This window comes from Portunus trituberculatus, chromosome 49 (genome assembly GCF_017591435.1).
Source record: "Portunus trituberculatus isolate SZX2019 chromosome 49, ASM1759143v1, whole genome shotgun sequence".
Taxonomy (NCBI): Eukaryota; Metazoa; Arthropoda; class Malacostraca; order Decapoda; family Portunidae; genus Portunus; species Portunus trituberculatus.
The window spans coordinates 12,677,860-12,695,948 of NC_059303.1; the positions used below are offsets into that span (position 1 = coordinate 12,677,860).

Genomic DNA, 18,089 nt, shown 5'->3' on the forward strand with positions numbered 1-18,089 from the left:
GAGAGAGAGAGAGAGATGAGTAATTTATTTCATATACACGTCAGACTGATTGATGCAAGATATGAAGCCACCAGAGAGACAAGAAAGGAGGTGTGAATGAAGGCGTGAATAAAGTAAGCAAGAAGAATCAGATTGCATGTAAACAAATTCACAGTCACATCGTTTTCTTTCTTTCATTTGATATTTGTGCTTATATATGGCGAATTCTCCCAGCTTGTTTTGTGGAGGTTATGGTATTCGGAACCACATTATTAGGATGCTTCGGTGTTCTATCACAGCTGCCTTTAAGACGTTATAGTGTAAATTGAAGACTCTTTCAAGAATGTCTTCATGATTTCAGTGTTGATTTCGGGTTTAACAAGAATCTTGCTACTCCAACTAGGAAGGAAACATATGATCACAATCCAACTCTTCTCTGTAGTCTTTGGTGAAAAATCTTCATGAGATTTTAAAATATTTCTAAGTAGAATTAATAATTTCAGATAGAAATTATCACTATTATCTATGTGTGAAGTTCCCTCGAATACATCACGAAGGAACAGGAAGTCAGCCAGGGCAGTAAGTGTTACCTTGAGAAGGAAGCAAACAAAAAGATCTCTGACTGCCCAGGTCCTTCACCTTCCTCTTCCTTCTTTTATGGCGGCAACCGTTTGCGTTCTCGGGTGCTCGAGAGGTGGTGGCAGAAGGTGGGGGCCAGGGAGAGGGCGCTGAAGGTGGGCAGTTGTATGAGGGGTAGTAGGGGAGGGGGAGGAGGGAGCCACCGCTGCAGCTGGTTATGGAGAGGAGGAACGGTCCTCACCGCTCTGCCCGTCCCGCCCGCACGCCCGCACGCCCATGCCCCACAGAACCCTCCTCACCCGGAGTTAGTTACGAGGGGCGTGTAGGCGTTGTACCGCTAAATGAGGCTGCTCGAAGATATGTCCCTCACCAAGAAAACACTCGACCTGGTTTTCTCGCCTCGACCTAACTGTTCGGCAATGTGTATAGAAATATATTGTATCTTTCTCTGGCTCTCTATCGCTAGGTGTAAGTACAGGTAAATAGATGTAGATAGATAGAGAAACTGATTGCTAGGTAGGTGGATAGATTGAGAGACAGTTTTGTAGATAGACAGTTAAATCGTATTGATAAATAGGTAAATAGATCGACAGATAATTTGGTTGACGAATAATTGAAAATATAGATAATTAGTTTACGATGTTATGTGTTAATTGGGGATTGGTCTTTTCTTTGCGGGCTTGATAACTTGTCTAACACATTATCAGCTTACATTATCTATATAGAAATGTGTGAGTGCTGGCAAACTCTGTATGGAGTGCATGTGAAGGTCTGTAAGTGGCAGACCGGGAACATTCGTGAGTGTCACTTACCAAACTTTTACCTGGATTGCACATGTTTACGGGTGAGGCTGAAGTGAAGAGGAAGATTTCTAATGCAACCACACTGCAAACACACACACAAGATGAACAAATGGTTATATAGATGACAAATGCAATTCATCATTAAGAAATGCAAACTACACTGACCAATGATTAAGTTAAAACACATAGTACTCAATACACAATAAGGAGCAAGGGTCCGGTAAGACCAAAGGGAAAGCCAATGAATAGCGGCCCAGAGTAAAGATAATCGTGCATTATGATTACTTTGTAGAAGCGCTGATATTTATTTATTTATTTTTTTTTTATAATATTGAAGATACATTTGTCACTAGTCGGTCCTGATCTAGATTATGATGCGTATTTCTGGTCTTCATAGTGAAGGAAATATATGCTTGTCGAAGCCAGTACATAGGAGAATGATTATAAAATGTAAAGGATGCAAATTATTTCTTACGAAAGGAATAGGACATTTTCAGAAATAAACCTCGAGATGTCACTACTGCATGCTCCTGAGTGATACGCTGAAATATTATAGTGAATCCAAAGTGTTACATACAACAATGGTTAGTATGATACTTTGAAAATTCGTATATAGCGACTATTAACTATCTTGTATGGATGATTTTAAGAGATGGTGGTGAAAACAATATTTTTCGTATTTTCTTTTTTATGTAAGACGGGAACATTGGCCAAGGACAACATAAAAAAAAAAAAAAAAAAGAAAAAGCCCACTTAGTTGCCAGTTTCCTTACAGGTTCGAGAAAGTTAGCCAAAAAAAAAATGAATAAATAAATAAATGTCTTGAAACCTCCCTATTAAATCAAATTAAATCATAGGAAGTTGAAAATACAGAAGCAGGTATAGGAAGTTCCAGAGTCTACCAGAGAAAGATATGATCGATTGAGAATATATACTGGTTAACTCTTGCTTCGGACAATAAAAAATATAAAATCAGATTACTATGTAGCATAACAATATGCTTAGAAATATTGTGATATAGTTATTTTAGAGAGGAATTTAGCATCTTTTTAGGAAGCGAGCTGCGAACGACATCGCAAAGGTAATGGAAAACCAAACAGACGTACGTACGTCTTCCATGACGTCACTGACTTAACGGGAGAGGAATACAGGGACCTTTTTTTCATCCTCATGGCATACTGGCATGGACACTGCAGCAGGAATAAACTGCGTGATTGCCCAACAGAAATTGTTTCTTGAGTTCAACTAAATCATGGCTGCTAGATGTTTGTTTTAATTAGCGTTAGATACAACGATATACACTTTCGCCAGGACACTCGAGTTGCCTAAATTCTTAACTAAAATTATTGCTTCCTTATAATATTGAGCCATTTCACTTGGACTTTAAAGTGGCACAGAGTCAGATATGTTATCTTTGTTCTTAAAAGCAAGCCGGTGTTGCCCTGTGGCCTTGAACACCTTGGCTAGGAGGGGAGCACTCACTCCTGTGCTGGGAACAAGGAGTTGCATTTTTCAGAAAAGTGCATTTGAATGGCATCTACAATCCAGCAGTCACTATTTTAGTACTCTGATACCGGGTGAGTTATATAGTTGAGATTGCTACGTACTGTACATATACGTATATATATATATATATATATATATATATATATATATATATATATATATATATATATATATATATATATATATATATATATATATATATATATATATATATATATATATATATATATATATATATTTTTTTTTTTTTTTTTTTTTTTTTTCCTGACAAATGTCATCTGGAGAGAATTAATGATTCTCATATGTCTATTTATTTGGAAAGTAACCCTGCTCTTTCCTCATCAGTTAGATTTTAGGTCTGGGAACTATTTCCGATTAGCATTAGTACACCAATAGATGTCACTGACTTTTACGATCGTGGCTTCCCAGATGATAGTGTATTCTTTGATTATAAGAAAGTTTTCGATATAAAGTCAACCATCAACTGCTCCTTAAAATTTTGGCTAGGCTACATGGTATTGGTATCAGAAGTGCACTAGCTGTTGATTATGATTATGTATCTGGAAGAACAATGAGAGTTATTGTCCAGGTTCTACATACAAGTTAAAGTGTATGCATGTACTGTACATGTTGGGAATGAAGTTCCTCAAGGTTTTGTGATTGGGCCTTCTCTCTTCTTGCTGCCTATCAACCACTTTGTTTATAATTAGTCTTGTAAATTTTATTTATCTATTTATTTTCTATTTTATTTATTTATTATTTATTTATCTATTTATATGTATTTATTTATTTTATTTTTTATTTCATTTTTATTTTTATTTACTTTTTCTTTTTGCCGATGATCTTAAATTATACTTACCTAGGTGCTCCAGTCTATAAAGCTGACTTTGAGCTAAGTCATTAATATAGAGAGATGTAAACAAATTCCATGGGGCTAGCTTTTCATAGGGGTGTGTTATAATGCGTCCGATTCACGTTCATGTGTTATTGGCAATAAGCAAATTCCTGTTAATCTAATGCATAAGGATCCTTGGTGTCTGGGTAGACCATACTTAGCTGCATCTACGTGTAACGTAAGGGAAATCGTGAATGATATTTTTTGATAAATCACAAGAAAAATCGCAAATAAAGCAAGTAGTGCGGGGTTTGGCCTTTAAGGTATGTTGTGTGTCCGTTTCAGGACAGTATTGCTGGAATGAGAGCCGAGAGGTTACTCCGGCACTGTCCCCAAGAAATCGTCCTGACAGTGCTGTCACTCCTACTACAACAAGCTTGTTACTTGTCTTGACACTGAAATCAGGGATCGGTTCTTTTCGATTAAATAAGGGTATTGTTTGTTTGGAATGCGGGGCCTGAACAATGAACGTGTTACACAGTTTCTGTCGTTGCATTTGTGCACATTCATACGCCAACTTGATTTAGCTCAGGATAATGTTCTCTATGAGTTTGAGTGAAGTGCTTCTCGGAGTATTAGCAACGATTACTCCTAACAACTAGGGGGATGTCTTCACCGGTAGTACTGGTTAGAAGTTTCATCGGTTTCTAGATGGGGCTTTAGCCTCAGCTAGCCAGTAAGAATCTAGGTAAGTCTGATTATTCAGATTTTTTTTTTCTTTTTTTTTTTTTTTTTTTTGCCTTAGCTATCCCAAAAATGGGTAAATTGGCATTCTCAGATTGCCTTCTAAGCTACTGGATCCCTCTCTTAAGGTAAACTAATGTAACATTTTGTGACCTCCAAAACTTAACTTATATGCCCCCAAAAGTAAACTAACTGGTAAATCTGCAGAATTGCACCTTGTATCCTTTGCACACCACACTTATATGCTTAGGTAGCATTCTTATTGTACTAAATGTCTGAAGGATTTAATCTGGAGAAGTTAAATGTTCACCCATGACAATGTTCTGAAATATGAACAGACTCACAGAGTTTAACCCATGCAGTAAACCAGTAACCCTCCCCCAGCACTGCAATCAACCTCTCACCCCTCTAGTGTGTGTCAATACATATAAGTACTATTCTGTTAGCCTTTAGCAGTCTATTATGGATTTGTAACTAATTGCGAGAGGGTTGAGTGTAAGGGGGGGTAGACTCAACCTTGCAGCTGGGTTAGGTTTGCTTGAGGGTTAGGTTTAATTTGAAAAAAATATCAGTATTTTAGGGATTTCCTTCCAGTTTAACTAAATTGGCCTCTTAGACCTTTTTGGAATTACAAAATTGGTCTATTTTGGCTTTCACCATCCAAGAAGCCTTGTTTTCCCAACATGTCCCCAACCTTGTTGGTGGCAAAAAGGAAAAAGGCCATATTCTGTAGTTTTACCAATTATTAACTTGACTGGTTTTTATTGGTTCTATATAGTTAAATATTCTATCCTGAACCTTCCATAATTTATCTAGATGAGCTTCAAATTGCCCCATGATATCAGAATTCACCATTCATTCTGCAAGATCATTCCATGTATTCACAACATTGTGAGAGAATGAATATTGCATTGTCAGTCACTAAATCAACATTCTGTTCAATGTCAGATTCCTGGATGTTTGGGTAGATGGTCTTATAACTCAGTGGGTTCTTAATGAGAAAAAGATTGGGAACCCCTGCATTAGAAAGTTGAACAGAGTAGGTGACGAGAGGAGAAAGAAAGCCTAGTGCAGCGAGGCCATAGGAAGAGGGGAGTTATGCAGTTAGCAAGATCAAATGAGCGGTTAGCATGAAAGTAGAGGTAGAAGATAGCAAGAGATACAACATTCCAGCAGTAAGAAAGAGGCAGGAGACAGTCAGTCAGAGGAGTGGAGTTCAGATGAAAAGCTTTTGATTCCACCTTATCTAATGATACTATGCCTGACAAACTTATTAGCTTTTTATTTTTAATCTTCTCAGCAAGATTATCTGAGAGTCATAGCTTTTCCTCTACCACAATGCTTATATTCTTTTCTGTGATGATATTGGGTATGGTGCTGAATATTCTAGATTCTGGTAACTCTGTGTTGGAACTACCCACTCTCATAAACTTGCTGTATGGGAGAAAGTCCAGCATCCATTTCTCTGACCAGATCTTCAACTCGTAAAGATTTCCTTGAAATCCCATGCTGTCCTGTTTGCTACCAATCTTCCTAAAGAGCTTTTTATTATCTGCAAAAAGATACTCTACACTTGTGTTTCATGATTTCAAGTAGATCTCTTGTGGACAATACCTAACATTTTGTAACTTCCTGACCATGGGAACTTATCCCCATCTAGATACCTATTAGGTAAACTAACATCATAATATTTAGTAACCTATCCATGGGGTCTTCATCCCCCTTGGACCCCCAATAGGGTAAGCTTGTTATCAATTTCTGATATGGTGAAATGGTCCAGAAATGCTCTAAACAGTGATATATAGACTGTGAGAGGCTATAGTTACATACAGTGTATTGGTTGAAACATCAGTAAAACTTGAAGATGATTGAAAGAGCCCTACACTGTGAAGAGACAGCAATATTGATTTTATTGAAAGAACAAGTACCCACAATGTTTCAAAATGTAGCAAATCAGCATCAAGAATGTTACTCATGGTGTGAGAGAGTAAATTTTCACTCTTGCATCAGTCTCTATTCTGGACAAAATAATTTTTTTTTTTTTAAGTAATTTGTGGTCTATTTTGAATTAATCTGTATGATTTTTTTCCCCACAAATCATTATTTTTCTTACTTTTTACCTTCACCAGTGGCTTTTAGCCTTTGTACTACATTTCCTCTTAGAATTTGTCCTTCCATCCACACCCTTTTTTACATCTATGAATACAATTTCTTCCCAGATTAAGAAAAAAAAATGAAAAAAAAGGCAATACTTAATCATTTTCATAAATTACTCTTTACTTGACCATGCTCTCATTAAGAAAATAATAAATGTCATTCCTGCTTTTTCCAAAGGGCTTGTGCCTCCCTTAAAAATTACTGGTGCCCCACTAGGGGGGCATGCCCCCGAGATTAAGAACTACTGCCCTACACCAACACCATCAGAAACTAATATTTTGCTATTGAATTGAAAAGCATATTAATACAAAACTGATTATAAGCTAATAGAAAAAATCAGTAACAGCGCTTGTTAAAAGCAGTCTTCAGAGGATCATTGAGTTAATCTGATTTTGTGTGTGTGTGTGTGTGTGTGTGTGTGTGTGTGTGTGTGTGTGTGTGTGTGTGTGTGTGTGTGTGTGTGTGTGTGTGTATTTACCTAGTTGTAGTTTTACAGGGCCTGGGCTTTACGCTCGTGTGGCCTCATCTCCATATCTACACTTATCCAATTTTTCTTTAAAACTATGCACACTCTTTGCTGACACCACTTCCTCACTCAAACTGTTCCAAGTCTCAACACATCTTTGCAGGGAACTATATTTTTTAACATCTCTCAGACATCTTCCCTTCCTCAGTTTTTTACTATGTGATCTTGTGCTTCGAATGTCATATTCTTCTCTCAGGATTAGTTTCTCATTATCCACTTGATCCATTCCATTAATCAATTTATAAACTTGTATCAGATCCCCTCTCTCCCTTCTCTGTTCCAGGGTTGGTAGATCCATAGCCTTTAGTCTCTCCTCATATGTCATCCCTTCAAATTCTGGAACCATTCTTGTGGTTTCACTGTTTGATCTGCTGCAGTCTCTAACGAGACAGCCAGACGTTACCCTACGGAATGAGCTCAGAGCTCATTATTTCCGATCTTCGGATTGGCCTGAGACCAGGCACACATCACACACTGGGACAACAAGGTCACAACTCCTCGATTTACATCCCGTACTTACTCACTGCTAGGTGAACAGGGGCTACACGTGAAAGGAGACACACCCAAATATCTCCACCCGGCCAGGGAATCGAACCCTGGTCCTCTGGCTTGTGAAGCCAGCGCTCTAACCACTGAGCTACCTGGTGGTGTGTATTTACCTAGTTGTAGTTTTACAGGACCTGGGCTTTATGCTCGTGTGGTCCCGTCTCCATATCTACACTTATCCAATTTTTCTTTAAAACTATGTACACTCTTTGTGTGTGTGTGTGTGTGTGTGTGTGTGTGTGTGTGTGTGTGTGTGTGTGTGTGTGTGTGTGTGTGTATTCACCTAGTTGTAATTTTACAGGACCTGGGTATCATACTCGTGTGGCCCCGTCTCCATATCTACACACATCCAACTTTCCTTTAAAACTATGCACACTCCTCGCTGACACCACCTCCTCACTCAAACTATATCACACCTCCACACATCTCTGTTGGAAACTATATTTCTTCACATCCTTCAAGCATATTCCCTTGGCTATCTTTTTACTATGCGATCTCGTAGTTCTATTTAAATTTTCCTCTCTCAACATCATTTGTTCATTATCCACTTCATCCAAACCATTCAACAGTTTATAAACCTGTATTAAATCTCCTCTTTCTCTTCTTTGTTCCAAGGTAAGCAAATTCATTTCTTTTAATCTCTCCTCATAGGTCATTTCTGCCAATTCCGGAACCATTTTTGTTGCCATTCTCTGCAATCTCTCCAACTTCCTTATATGCTTTTTTTTATAAGGGGACCAAACCACCCAAGCATATTCCAATCTTGGTCTAATTATCGTACTAATTAATTTCTTCATCATATCTTTATCCATATAATGAAAGGCTAATCCAATGTTTCTAATCAAAATATATGTTTCTCCAAACATCTTATCAATATGAGCCTCAAACTGTCCATGGTCTTGTATTATCACTCCCAAATCCTTTTCCTTTTCCACCTTTTTCAACACTACTCCTTCACCCATCTTGTATGACCATCTTGGCCGTCTTCCACTCTTCCCCATCTCCATTACATGACTTTTGCTCAGATTAAATGTGTGTGTGTGTGTGTGTGTGTGTGTGTGTGTGTGTGTGTGTGTGTGTGTGTGTGTGTGTGAAAACGGTTTGTTGAGAGAAAGTCCTCTTTTCTCTAAAAATGGAAAAATATGCAATTTCCCCAATAAATCATTGTCATAACAATGAGAAAATCTCAAAATAAGAAAATAGAAAGTAAATATAGATTCAAGTGATTTCATTATCTTTATGTTATCTTAATGTTGAGATAAGGAAATGATTACTGATCCCAGCAGATCAAAGTTTGCTGTTTGTCAACCTCAGACATCTTTCTGGGGTTTTATCAACTGTATGTACTAATATTTCCTTAGACATACTCTCTTACATGCTTGTTAGAGGAGTCTACAGGTGTGCTATATAAACATTGATAAAACGAAGTAAATTTGAAACTGTTGGTGACTGAAGCTACTATTTTGCAGATAGATTATATACACAGTACAAAGAGTATGCATATTCTCAACTTCTAACATTACTTTGATTTTTCAGTGTGTACCCTGAAAAGATACTACATTTGGATTAAGTTTTCAAATCAACATCAGTATTGTTTAATTTGTTAGGATTATTGATGCCTGAAAAGATATTTGTAGTACTCCACTGATACCAGTTCAAAGTGAGTATATTTCTGACATTACATCCCCTTGGATTACCAAGCCAAGACAGAAATTATGGAGTTGCAAAGCTACTGTTGATCAAAAAGAATTCTAATACAGAAATTAGATTTTGCAATATAATCATGTGTGTAACTTGATTCCAGGTAAGGCTGAGATTGCTAATACGAGAATGTCTGAAGAAGCAGTGGAAGGCTTCACTGTGTTGGCCAAGGCCTTGGCTGACCAGGGTATCCAATACATGTTTGGGGTTAGTACCCACACACACACACACACACACACACACACACACACACACACACCACACATGCACACCCTAGACTAGAATTTTTTTTTTTTTTTTTTTTTATGGTAAGGCCTATAGCGCCTGTAGGCACACTTGAAGAGTGTATGGGAAGCGCTGTTCAGCCTCCGCCCATTAGTGGCGCAGGCAATTTTATTTATAGTGGTACCCATATTAGGGCCCATATCACCACCCAAGCTCATCTTGAGTGTAACCACCTAGAACCTGGGTATCATGGTGATATGTAGGTAACTTTAAACCACTCGACAAATGGCAAAGTGTTTTAAGGCTGTACGTGGTGGGATTTGAACCTACGCGTGGATGCAGCAGTGGTGTGGTCACCATACAAGCAGAAGGACATCAGGAAACTAGAAAGAATCCAAAAGACCGCTATAAAGATGGTGCCAGAAATAAAGGGTCTTCTTTATGAAGACTGAAGAAAATGGAACTAACAACTTTGAAGGATAGACGGAAAAGAGGAGATCTAATAACAATGTATAAGTTAGTTAATCGTATGGAAAAGATAGAAAGACAAGACCTGGTATCACTGACAGAGGCTGACAGAGGATCGAAATAGATGAACAAGAGGACACTCCAAGATCATGAAAAGTCAGTGTTTAAGGGATATTAGAAAGATTAGTTTTCCACATAGAACGGTGGACATCTGGAACAGATTGTAGCAGCAGAAAGTGTGCACAAATTTAACCCCTTCAGTACTGGAATGCAATTTTACCTGAGTTTTTGGTGTGATTAGAAGATTTTATATACATTAAGAAGGGTCTATGGAAGTTAGAAGATTAAGGCCAGAGTTTTCATTATTTTAATCCTCACATAAGTTTCTGAAGCTGCTTGAAATTGCCAAATAGTAAGCAGAATGAATATTGAAACACATCCTGGTACTGAAGGGGTTAAGGAAAAGTTGGATAAGAGTAGATATGCAGACAGGTCACTGTTAACCCTACTGGAATCCTGTATTATACAACTAGGTAGACACACACACACACACCATTATATTCATCGTTATTATCAAATAGCATATAGTATTTATCTCATCATTATCAAACAAAAATCAAATAGTGACAGTCTTGCTGGTTTTTTCACCTAATGTAAGTCCATGTGAATGCTTAAGATCTTTTTTAAAACTTAAATTTGATCTAGTAAAATATAAGTCAATATCACCTTACAGAACCTTATCAGTGAGTATAGCAGTGTCATTTATCATTTCCAGATTGTAGGCATTCCAGTTATAGAGGTGGCTGTTGCAGCTCAGCAGGTTGGGATCAAGTATGTTGGGATGCGCAATGAACAAGCTGCATGTTATGCCGCACAAGCCATTGGTAAGATGTTTCTAGGTACTGTCTTTATTGTGAATAAAAAGGGTAAAATATTTCAGTAGTCATCTAGCATACCAAGATTTATGGTAACTGGTTATTTGCACTGTGTAGTATTTAGTAGGTTAAGACTGTCTGAATGCATAAAGAGAGAATATCTGTTGCTGTGACATTTCAAGTATTTATTCCTGTTATTTTCCTTTTTCTTTCTGTTGGCAGGATACCTAACAGGGAGACCTGGTGTATGTTTGGCAGTATCGGGTCCAGGTGTTTTGCACACCATAGGAGGCTTAGCAAATGCTCAGAGTAACTGTTGGCCACTCTTGGTCATTGGTGGCTCAAGTGATGAGGATCAAGAAGGAATGGGAGCCTTCCAGGAGTGCCCGCAGGTTAATTAATAATTTCTCTAGGCTAATATGTAATGAGAGGTTGTGAGAACTATATCAGCGACATACTGTGTTGTAATGTGCTTCAAGTAAGGATGGAAGAAGCAAAACTGTTACCACGTAATGCTCTCGATTTTATTCTTAAGTGTACGTTTTGCAAAACCTTATCCTGAAAGTCATAGTTCAGTTGGTATATTTGAACTTCATTTTGTTTCAGGTTGAGGCATGTCGTCTTTTCTGCAAATATTCTGCGCGGCCCCCAAGCATTGAATTGATTCCCTACCATGTTGCAAAGGCCATTAAGAATGCCACCCATGGCAGACCAGGAGCGGCCTACCTTGATCTGCCTGGGAGCCTCTTGTCTGGATCAGTGGATGAGTCCCTTGTGCAACCCTTTCCAAGGTATAATAGAAATTAAATTATTGCTGCTGAAATCATTGAAATTATCCTTGTATTTAGTTATGTAATTATAATATTTGTTAGAAACAACTAATAATACTATAGTACCTGGGAATAACTAACTCTATTAGCGATATAAAGGGAGTCTATAATATTTGATTAATGAAATTCATGTACATATTTTAAAATTATCCTGTACTACATATCTTCAGATGTCCTCCACCCCCAACATCTCTTGCTCCACCTCAAGCCATCTCAAAGGCAGTATCATTGCTTGCCGGAGCCAGCCGGCCACTGGTGGTGGTAGGAAAAGGAGCAGCTTATGGTGAAGCAGAGGAACAAGTGAACCAGTTCATAGAAAAAAGTGGCCTTCCTTTTCTTCCAACACCAATGGGTAATGATACACTTTTTATTATTTTATTTTTCTAAAGATTCCATTGATATACTGTACTCTGATAATAGTTATGGAAATGTGTATCAGTTTATGATGAGTTTTGTTAAAACTTTGAATAATGTTAGCCATAAAAGTAACAGACAACAATTATTATTATTATTCTCTGCATATTGGAAACATTTTATCCCACTCATTTTGGTTCATGGATAAGAGTAGGACCAGTAATATGCTGGTAATTGTTGATGCCCCAGGAAAAGGTGTATTGCCTGACAATCACCCCCAGTGTGTGGCCCCGGCTCGTTCCCGGGCACTCCTACAGGCTGATGTGGTGCTACTCCTTGGTGCAAGACTCAACTGGATCCTCCACTTTGGTCGCCCACCTCGTTATGCTCATAACGTGAAATTTATACAAGTAAATTTAAGTTTTATTACACATTTCATAAATCTTGGAAAATATCTGTAATAGATTGGCTTATTTTATATGAAATTTACGAAGTTATTTTCATCATCTTCATAATTTTTGTTTAGCGTCCGCATTTTCCCATTTAGGATGGGGTTGGATGGGCAATAACTGCTTTCCACAACTGGTGATCTTGTGCCGTATATTCTACTAACAACAACTTCATATCCTTTCTCACACACTCCCTCCATCATTTCTTTGGCCCTCCTGCCAGCCATCAGCCTCTAACCCTCACCTCCTTGTTCATCATTCTTCCTGCCACCTTTCTCACATGTCCGAACCATTTCAGTCTTTTCTTCCTTAGCTCAAGAGAGAGGTCTTTAACTCTACACATCTCCACTACCTCACTGCTGGACCTCCTGTCTTGCCACCTCACTCCTGCCTCAGTCTGTTTGTCAGCGACTATATTTCTGCTCTGTACAGAAGAGCAGATCTGACACATTCTTCATATACCTTTCCCCTGATTCTCAGTTTTATAATGCAGTATACTAATAAACTGGCAATTTCTTGTCATCTTCCATATGCAGCACCAAAGAAGTATGTTTCAATTTTATTTTCAGGTAGATATATGTCCTGAAGAATTTCATAACAGTGTGCAAGGAAGTGTTTGTCTACTAGGGGATGTAAAAGAGATTTGTAGACAATTGGTTAAAGCTACACCAGACATCCTTCATCCATCACATTCCTCGTGGTGGAATGCCCTTCGTGAGAAGATGCAAGCCAACAGTGCTGTCAACAATGTGAGGTTGATTTTCATATTAATGAATGTGAAACGATAAAGTATGTAGGTGCTGCTTTATATTTTTCATGAGAAAATACTTTTAAAATAGAATGACATGTTATTGCTATGGACATAAACTTATCTACATCTGCAGAAAATGGCTCTTGATACATCTGTGCCCTTGAACTACTATGCAGTATTTCACCACTTACACCAACTTCTTCCTGGAGATTGTGTCATTGTCAGTGAAGGAGCTAATACCATGGACATAGGACGCACTATGTTACTCAACAGGTAAGTGTAAATACAATATCCTTGAGTGAGGTAAATACTTTTGTCAGTAAGCTACACCAGTCAGTCATTTGAGTCAGCATTTTATGATGTTCTTACCTAAGTTTGAAAAGTATATTAATATCAAGTTAATTTCTTCTTAAACTTTTCCAGAACTCAAACTTTATGATAATAGTTATATCCTCTTGAGGACAGAAAGAAATGCTTATTGATGATTTAGTTTTATCCTGTGTATAGGCGTCACTCTTACTTGATTTCAGCTATCCCCGCCATAGACTGGATGCTGGAACCTTTGGTACTATGGGTGTTGGATTGGGTTATGCCATTGCTGCAGCACTCTGGGCCCGTGACCATGCCCCAAGAAAAAGGATTGTGTGTGTGGAAGGAGACTCAGCGTTTGGCTTTAGTGGAATGGAATTGGAGACTATATATCGTTACAAGCTTCCCATCATTATTGTCATTGTGAATAATAATGGTAAGTTAATGCAATATTAAATCAATTGAATATGAATCTGAGCAAGTGCTATAAAGGTTCCTGTTTTCAGATTTCCATTTGTCTCAGATCCATATCTTGATATCCCAAACAGGAATATATGGTGGTCTGTCAGAAGAGCTGTTCAATGACATTCGTGAAGGGACAGATCCTACCATCTCCACACCACCAAGCTCACTGCTACCCCAGGCCCATTATGAGCGAATGGCTGCTGTGTTTGGTGATATTGGACATTTCTGCACCACAATTCCACAACTTGAGAAAGCAGTAAGCCAAGCCCTCAGTAATGATAGCAAACCTTCTCTCATTAACGTCATGATCAATCCAATGGCTCAGCGAAAATCTCAAGACTTTGACTGGCTAACACGTTCAAAGTTGTAAATAGATTGTTTTATGTGGGTTTTAGGTTTTCTCATTTATTACTGATGGGAAAAAAGCATGTATGTACATTTACTTTGTTATCAGTGGTATGTTCAAGTGAATTCATAGCAAATTGTATATCTTAATTGTAGGGAGAGAAAATAAACACAGATTCTTATACAAGAAATCCATAATAAACAAAAATAAATATAAACACTGACCATACAAATATCTGACTAATACCCCCATGGAAACTTCATTGTAATCAATTTTGTCCCTGTGTCACTAGATCTCATCTGGAAAAGTGAAGCAAGTAAATAATCCTTAAGTTTGACAATAAATCTATTGGTGTAACATAACAAATATTCTATATATATATACTTGTTTACTTATGCAAAAACTAAGCAGCATACTGTTTCACCAAGCGACTAAATTCTTCTTCTTTGATCTTGATGTCTTCAACAAACTTATGAGTCTTGTGGTCATCTCTCAACTGGGCAAGGTATCTACTGGCAACCTAGAAGTAAAAGAAGTCATTATTTTTCATATGTACTTAAGTTTGTTTATCTTTCAGGGAGCGGCATAAACTATTTATTTTTAGTCTGGATGTAAGGGAACACATACACAATAAACACGTGGAGTTCTGTAAGGCTCTATATTAACACTAGTTATGCCCTTGATTTATGTAAATTATATGCCTGAGGCAATTAAGTGAACTACATGAACAAGTTTGCAGCTGATAAAATTCAAAGAACTGTAAGAAATGAAGACTGCTGTAAAGAGCTGTAAGATGACTTTAATAAGTTGAACAAATGAAGTAATAACTGGGAGATGGAATTTAATAATGCAGATACATATCAAGTCCCAGTTTTTTTGGAGAATTAATTCACGACCAGAATGGAATTCTAAATTCGGAAATAAATTTTCATGTCTAAAAGATAAAATGGATGAAAAAAGTTTATATTAAAGTAGAGGTAAAAATAAAAATAAATTGACCATTCTTACTTCTGGTGGCTTAGCTGTGTGGTGAGCAAGAACCATCAAGTTGATAAGCGTGTCTGGGTTATTTGAATCCTTATCAAGAGCTTCCTGCAGTGCTCCTTCTGCTTCTTCATATTTAGCCTGACCCAAAAAGCACACTGCCTGGCCATTCAGAAGGACAGGAGTACTGGCATTCTTGTCCATCAGTTCTTGGAATATATAATAAGCATCCTGCAGCTTCTCTCCACCCTGCAATGGATAATCTTGAATAAAGTAAATTACAGTACTGCACAATCCAAAACATATCTATACAGAATCTCTTTCTATTCAGCCTTCCACAGGCAAAGTTTTTTTATTTTACTTTAGGATAAGATTTTAACATTTAGTTCTTTCTGAGCAGCAACATCTCACTCTTTTAACTTGTGTCCTATACCTATTTATCACAAGGCAAACATGTGATACAGTGTTAATGAAGACAAATCCACTTGGTCTATACCTGAACCAGGATTTGAACTTTGCACTTGAGCTGTATTGCCAGCATCCTACCTACTACACTAATGGTTTACTTAAAAGTATTACGAAAGCAAAATATGTCAATAAAATAATGTTCCAGTCACAGGCAGCAATATGAAAGTTTGGCCAAAGACGAATACCATAAAAGATTCATTACTGACATCATTTGGTGCTATCTTTCATTAACTGTTACAGTTTAAAACATCAGTTAGATTTCAATTGTCACTGGAAATAAACAAGTAAAGAAAGAGAGACCGTGGCAATGTGTGTCCAGGCCTGAGCCAGCTGGGTTAGTGTTGCATCGTCATCCTTCTCTTGCAGAGTTTTCAGTTCTTTCCGGGCAGCATCTGGTCGTTCCATCTTTAGGTAGGTTTGTACCATCAGAGCACGGCTGGAAGAACAGGATTTGTGTGAACTTTTGATAAATATACAAAGAAAATAGAACATAGAGGTCCTAAAAATTTTGCACTTAGTGACACACTTGTTAAAAGAAAAAAAAATAATGAACAGTGGATAAGAATGACTGCAAAGCCAGAAACATGAGTTCTGGAAGAACAGTTAGGAAAATAACACAAAGAGGCCTACCACTCAAGGGCGTCTGATTGGTTGAGGACTCTGAGTGCTCCTTCATAGTTTTCTTCATGACAGTAGATGGTTGCTGCCACCACCAGCAGGGCAGTGTTGGACAGATCAACATTTCCACTCAGTTGTGCTTCTAACTCACTCACCACTGTTGGTCTGTATAAAGTAACTTGTGGGAACAAATTATAAAGTACAGTCTGTATTTTGTAAATACATGTTTTTCAATTCCTATTACATCACACACTGCCTTAATTCATCATTACATTCATAAACCTACAACAGGTAAAAAATTAATACATATCTGCTATCCAGTCGTAACAAGTCCATTTCACATTTTCATAACTATGTATCATTATAACAAAGAATATTGCTTGAGGAGATTCTTCATGATATCCTTATTTACTTTTACATGCACTCATATTAGCAACACGAACCTTCCATCAGGAGACTGGAGGTAGCGTGCTAGGAGTCTTAGGGCCTGCAGAGGTGCTGGACTTGAGGGCTTGATCTCACTGAGGACTACACCATATTTACGTTGACCAATCAGTGCACGGTACAAGAAGATATCTCGTTCTAGGCGTACTTCTGGTGTGCTGGGCTGTGGGGTTAATACTTTTATGAAAAGCTGCACACCACAAGGCCTCAAATATATATAGCATGTACCTTTTAATCACCGAACTCATCACAAATATTCTACACATTGCAATAGTCATCTGTCAAATACAAGCGTTATAAGTGAAATTTGTTAATCTAAACCTAACTTATGAATCAAAACAATAGTTAGTGGTGTGCATAGGGGACAAGGCCTCATTCTACAGAATACATTAACACGAATATCATTTCCATATCATCTAGTAGAAACCCTGCCTAAAAGTGAAAAAAAAAGGAAGAAAACTCCCACATTGAACGTGTCGAGCAGCACAACCTCCCACCCGGTTCATCCAGACAGCGTAATATTCATCTATCTCCTGTTCATCTCCACTTCTCGCATACATATCATCTAGTGAGCCATACCTGTAACTTCTGAGCCTCATTTATACAGTGCTGGTAATTTCCTATGTAGAAGGAGTTTTTCACTTCAAATAATTCGTCCACGTCTTGGTTTGCCATCGTGTCTGTCTTCTTGCCTGTCCCTCTCAGTACTGCCAACTTAATGCACCTGTACTCTTGGATTATTTATTCGTTTTACTCATCTAACACAGAACGAAAATACTTGAATGGGTATTTCTTCATCTTTTTTAGTATTATGATGGTGGATCTGTAGCACACAGAGGGTGAAAATTTATCAGAAAGAGTTTGGTAACTTTTCGTGATGTAATGTTGGTCACAATGTTTGTTGACGTGTAGGAGAGAGAGAGAGAGAGAGAGAGAGAGAGAGCCTTGTTTGATATAATTTTCCGAATCATGTTTACCTCCCATGATCGTTAGTGAATTCTTGAAAAACTTAGCTAAATCTTCCTTACTTTGCATATAATGAAGTAAACTCATTATAGATACCTCTAGGATGTTGTGTGACGAAACAGTACCTTTATCATCATTATCACTGTATTCTAAGCTAAACT

The 18,089-nt window shown here is 37.7% G+C and overlaps 2 protein-coding genes across 9 annotated transcripts in view; one reads left to right on the top strand and one right to left on the bottom strand.

Moving 5' to 3' along the window:
* Positions 1-14,674, top strand: part of LOC123499102 (2-hydroxyacyl-CoA lyase 1-like) — a 52,388-nt gene extending 37,714 nt beyond the window's left edge. Inside the window, exons 1-11 of one of the 8 annotated variants that reach the window (XM_045246722.1) lie at positions 2,640-2,938; positions 9,480-9,583; positions 10,845-10,953; positions 11,167-11,336; positions 11,551-11,735; positions 11,945-12,126; positions 12,378-12,538; positions 13,147-13,326; positions 13,462-13,601; positions 13,859-14,073; positions 14,186-14,674. In XM_045246722.1, the coding sequence (XP_045102657.1) occupies positions 2,767-2,938; positions 9,480-9,583; positions 10,845-10,953; positions 11,167-11,336; positions 11,551-11,735; positions 11,945-12,126; positions 12,378-12,538; positions 13,147-13,326; positions 13,462-13,601; positions 13,859-14,073; positions 14,186-14,472 (1,905 nt within the window). In that variant the 5' untranslated portion in view covers positions 2,640-2,766 and the 3' untranslated portion in view covers positions 14,473-14,674. Of the gene's footprint in view, positions 1-2,639; positions 2,939-3,922; positions 4,026-4,047; positions 4,451-8,926; positions 9,015-9,211; positions 9,336-9,479; positions 9,584-10,844; positions 10,954-11,166; positions 11,337-11,550; positions 11,736-11,944; positions 12,127-12,377; positions 12,539-13,146; positions 13,327-13,461; positions 13,602-13,858 lie in introns of those variants that run through there. The other 7 variants (XM_045246729.1, XM_045246727.1, XM_045246725.1 and 4 more) reach the window with 7 other exon arrangements.
* On the bottom strand, positions 14,624-17,849 carry LOC123499108 (coatomer subunit epsilon-like). The gene is made up of 6 exons (XM_045246737.1): positions 17,542-17,849; positions 16,962-17,125; positions 16,531-16,683; positions 16,201-16,336; positions 15,457-15,681; positions 14,624-14,968 (listed from the first exon to the last, which is right to left on the bottom strand). The coding sequence occupies exons 1-6, from the start codon at positions 17,635-17,637 to the stop codon at positions 14,852-14,854; spliced, it is 891 nt and encodes a 296-aa protein (XP_045102672.1). The 5' UTR covers positions 17,638-17,849; the 3' UTR covers positions 14,624-14,851.
* Positions 17,850-18,089: the final 240 nt, after the last annotated feature.

Coding starts and splice junctions, on each gene's coding strand:
- LOC123499108 (XM_045246737.1), bottom strand. CDS start 17,637: ATGGCAAACCAAGACGTGGACGAATTATTTGAAGTGAAAAACTCCTTC. Junction 16,684..16,961: donor CTCCAGTCTCCTGATGGAAG/GTTCGTGTTGCT, acceptor TACTTTATACAG/ACCAACAGTGGTGAGTGAGT. Junction 16,337..16,530: donor CAATCAGACGCCCTTGAGTG/GTAGGCCTCTTT, acceptor CTGTTCTTCCAG/CCGTGCTCTGATGGTACAAA.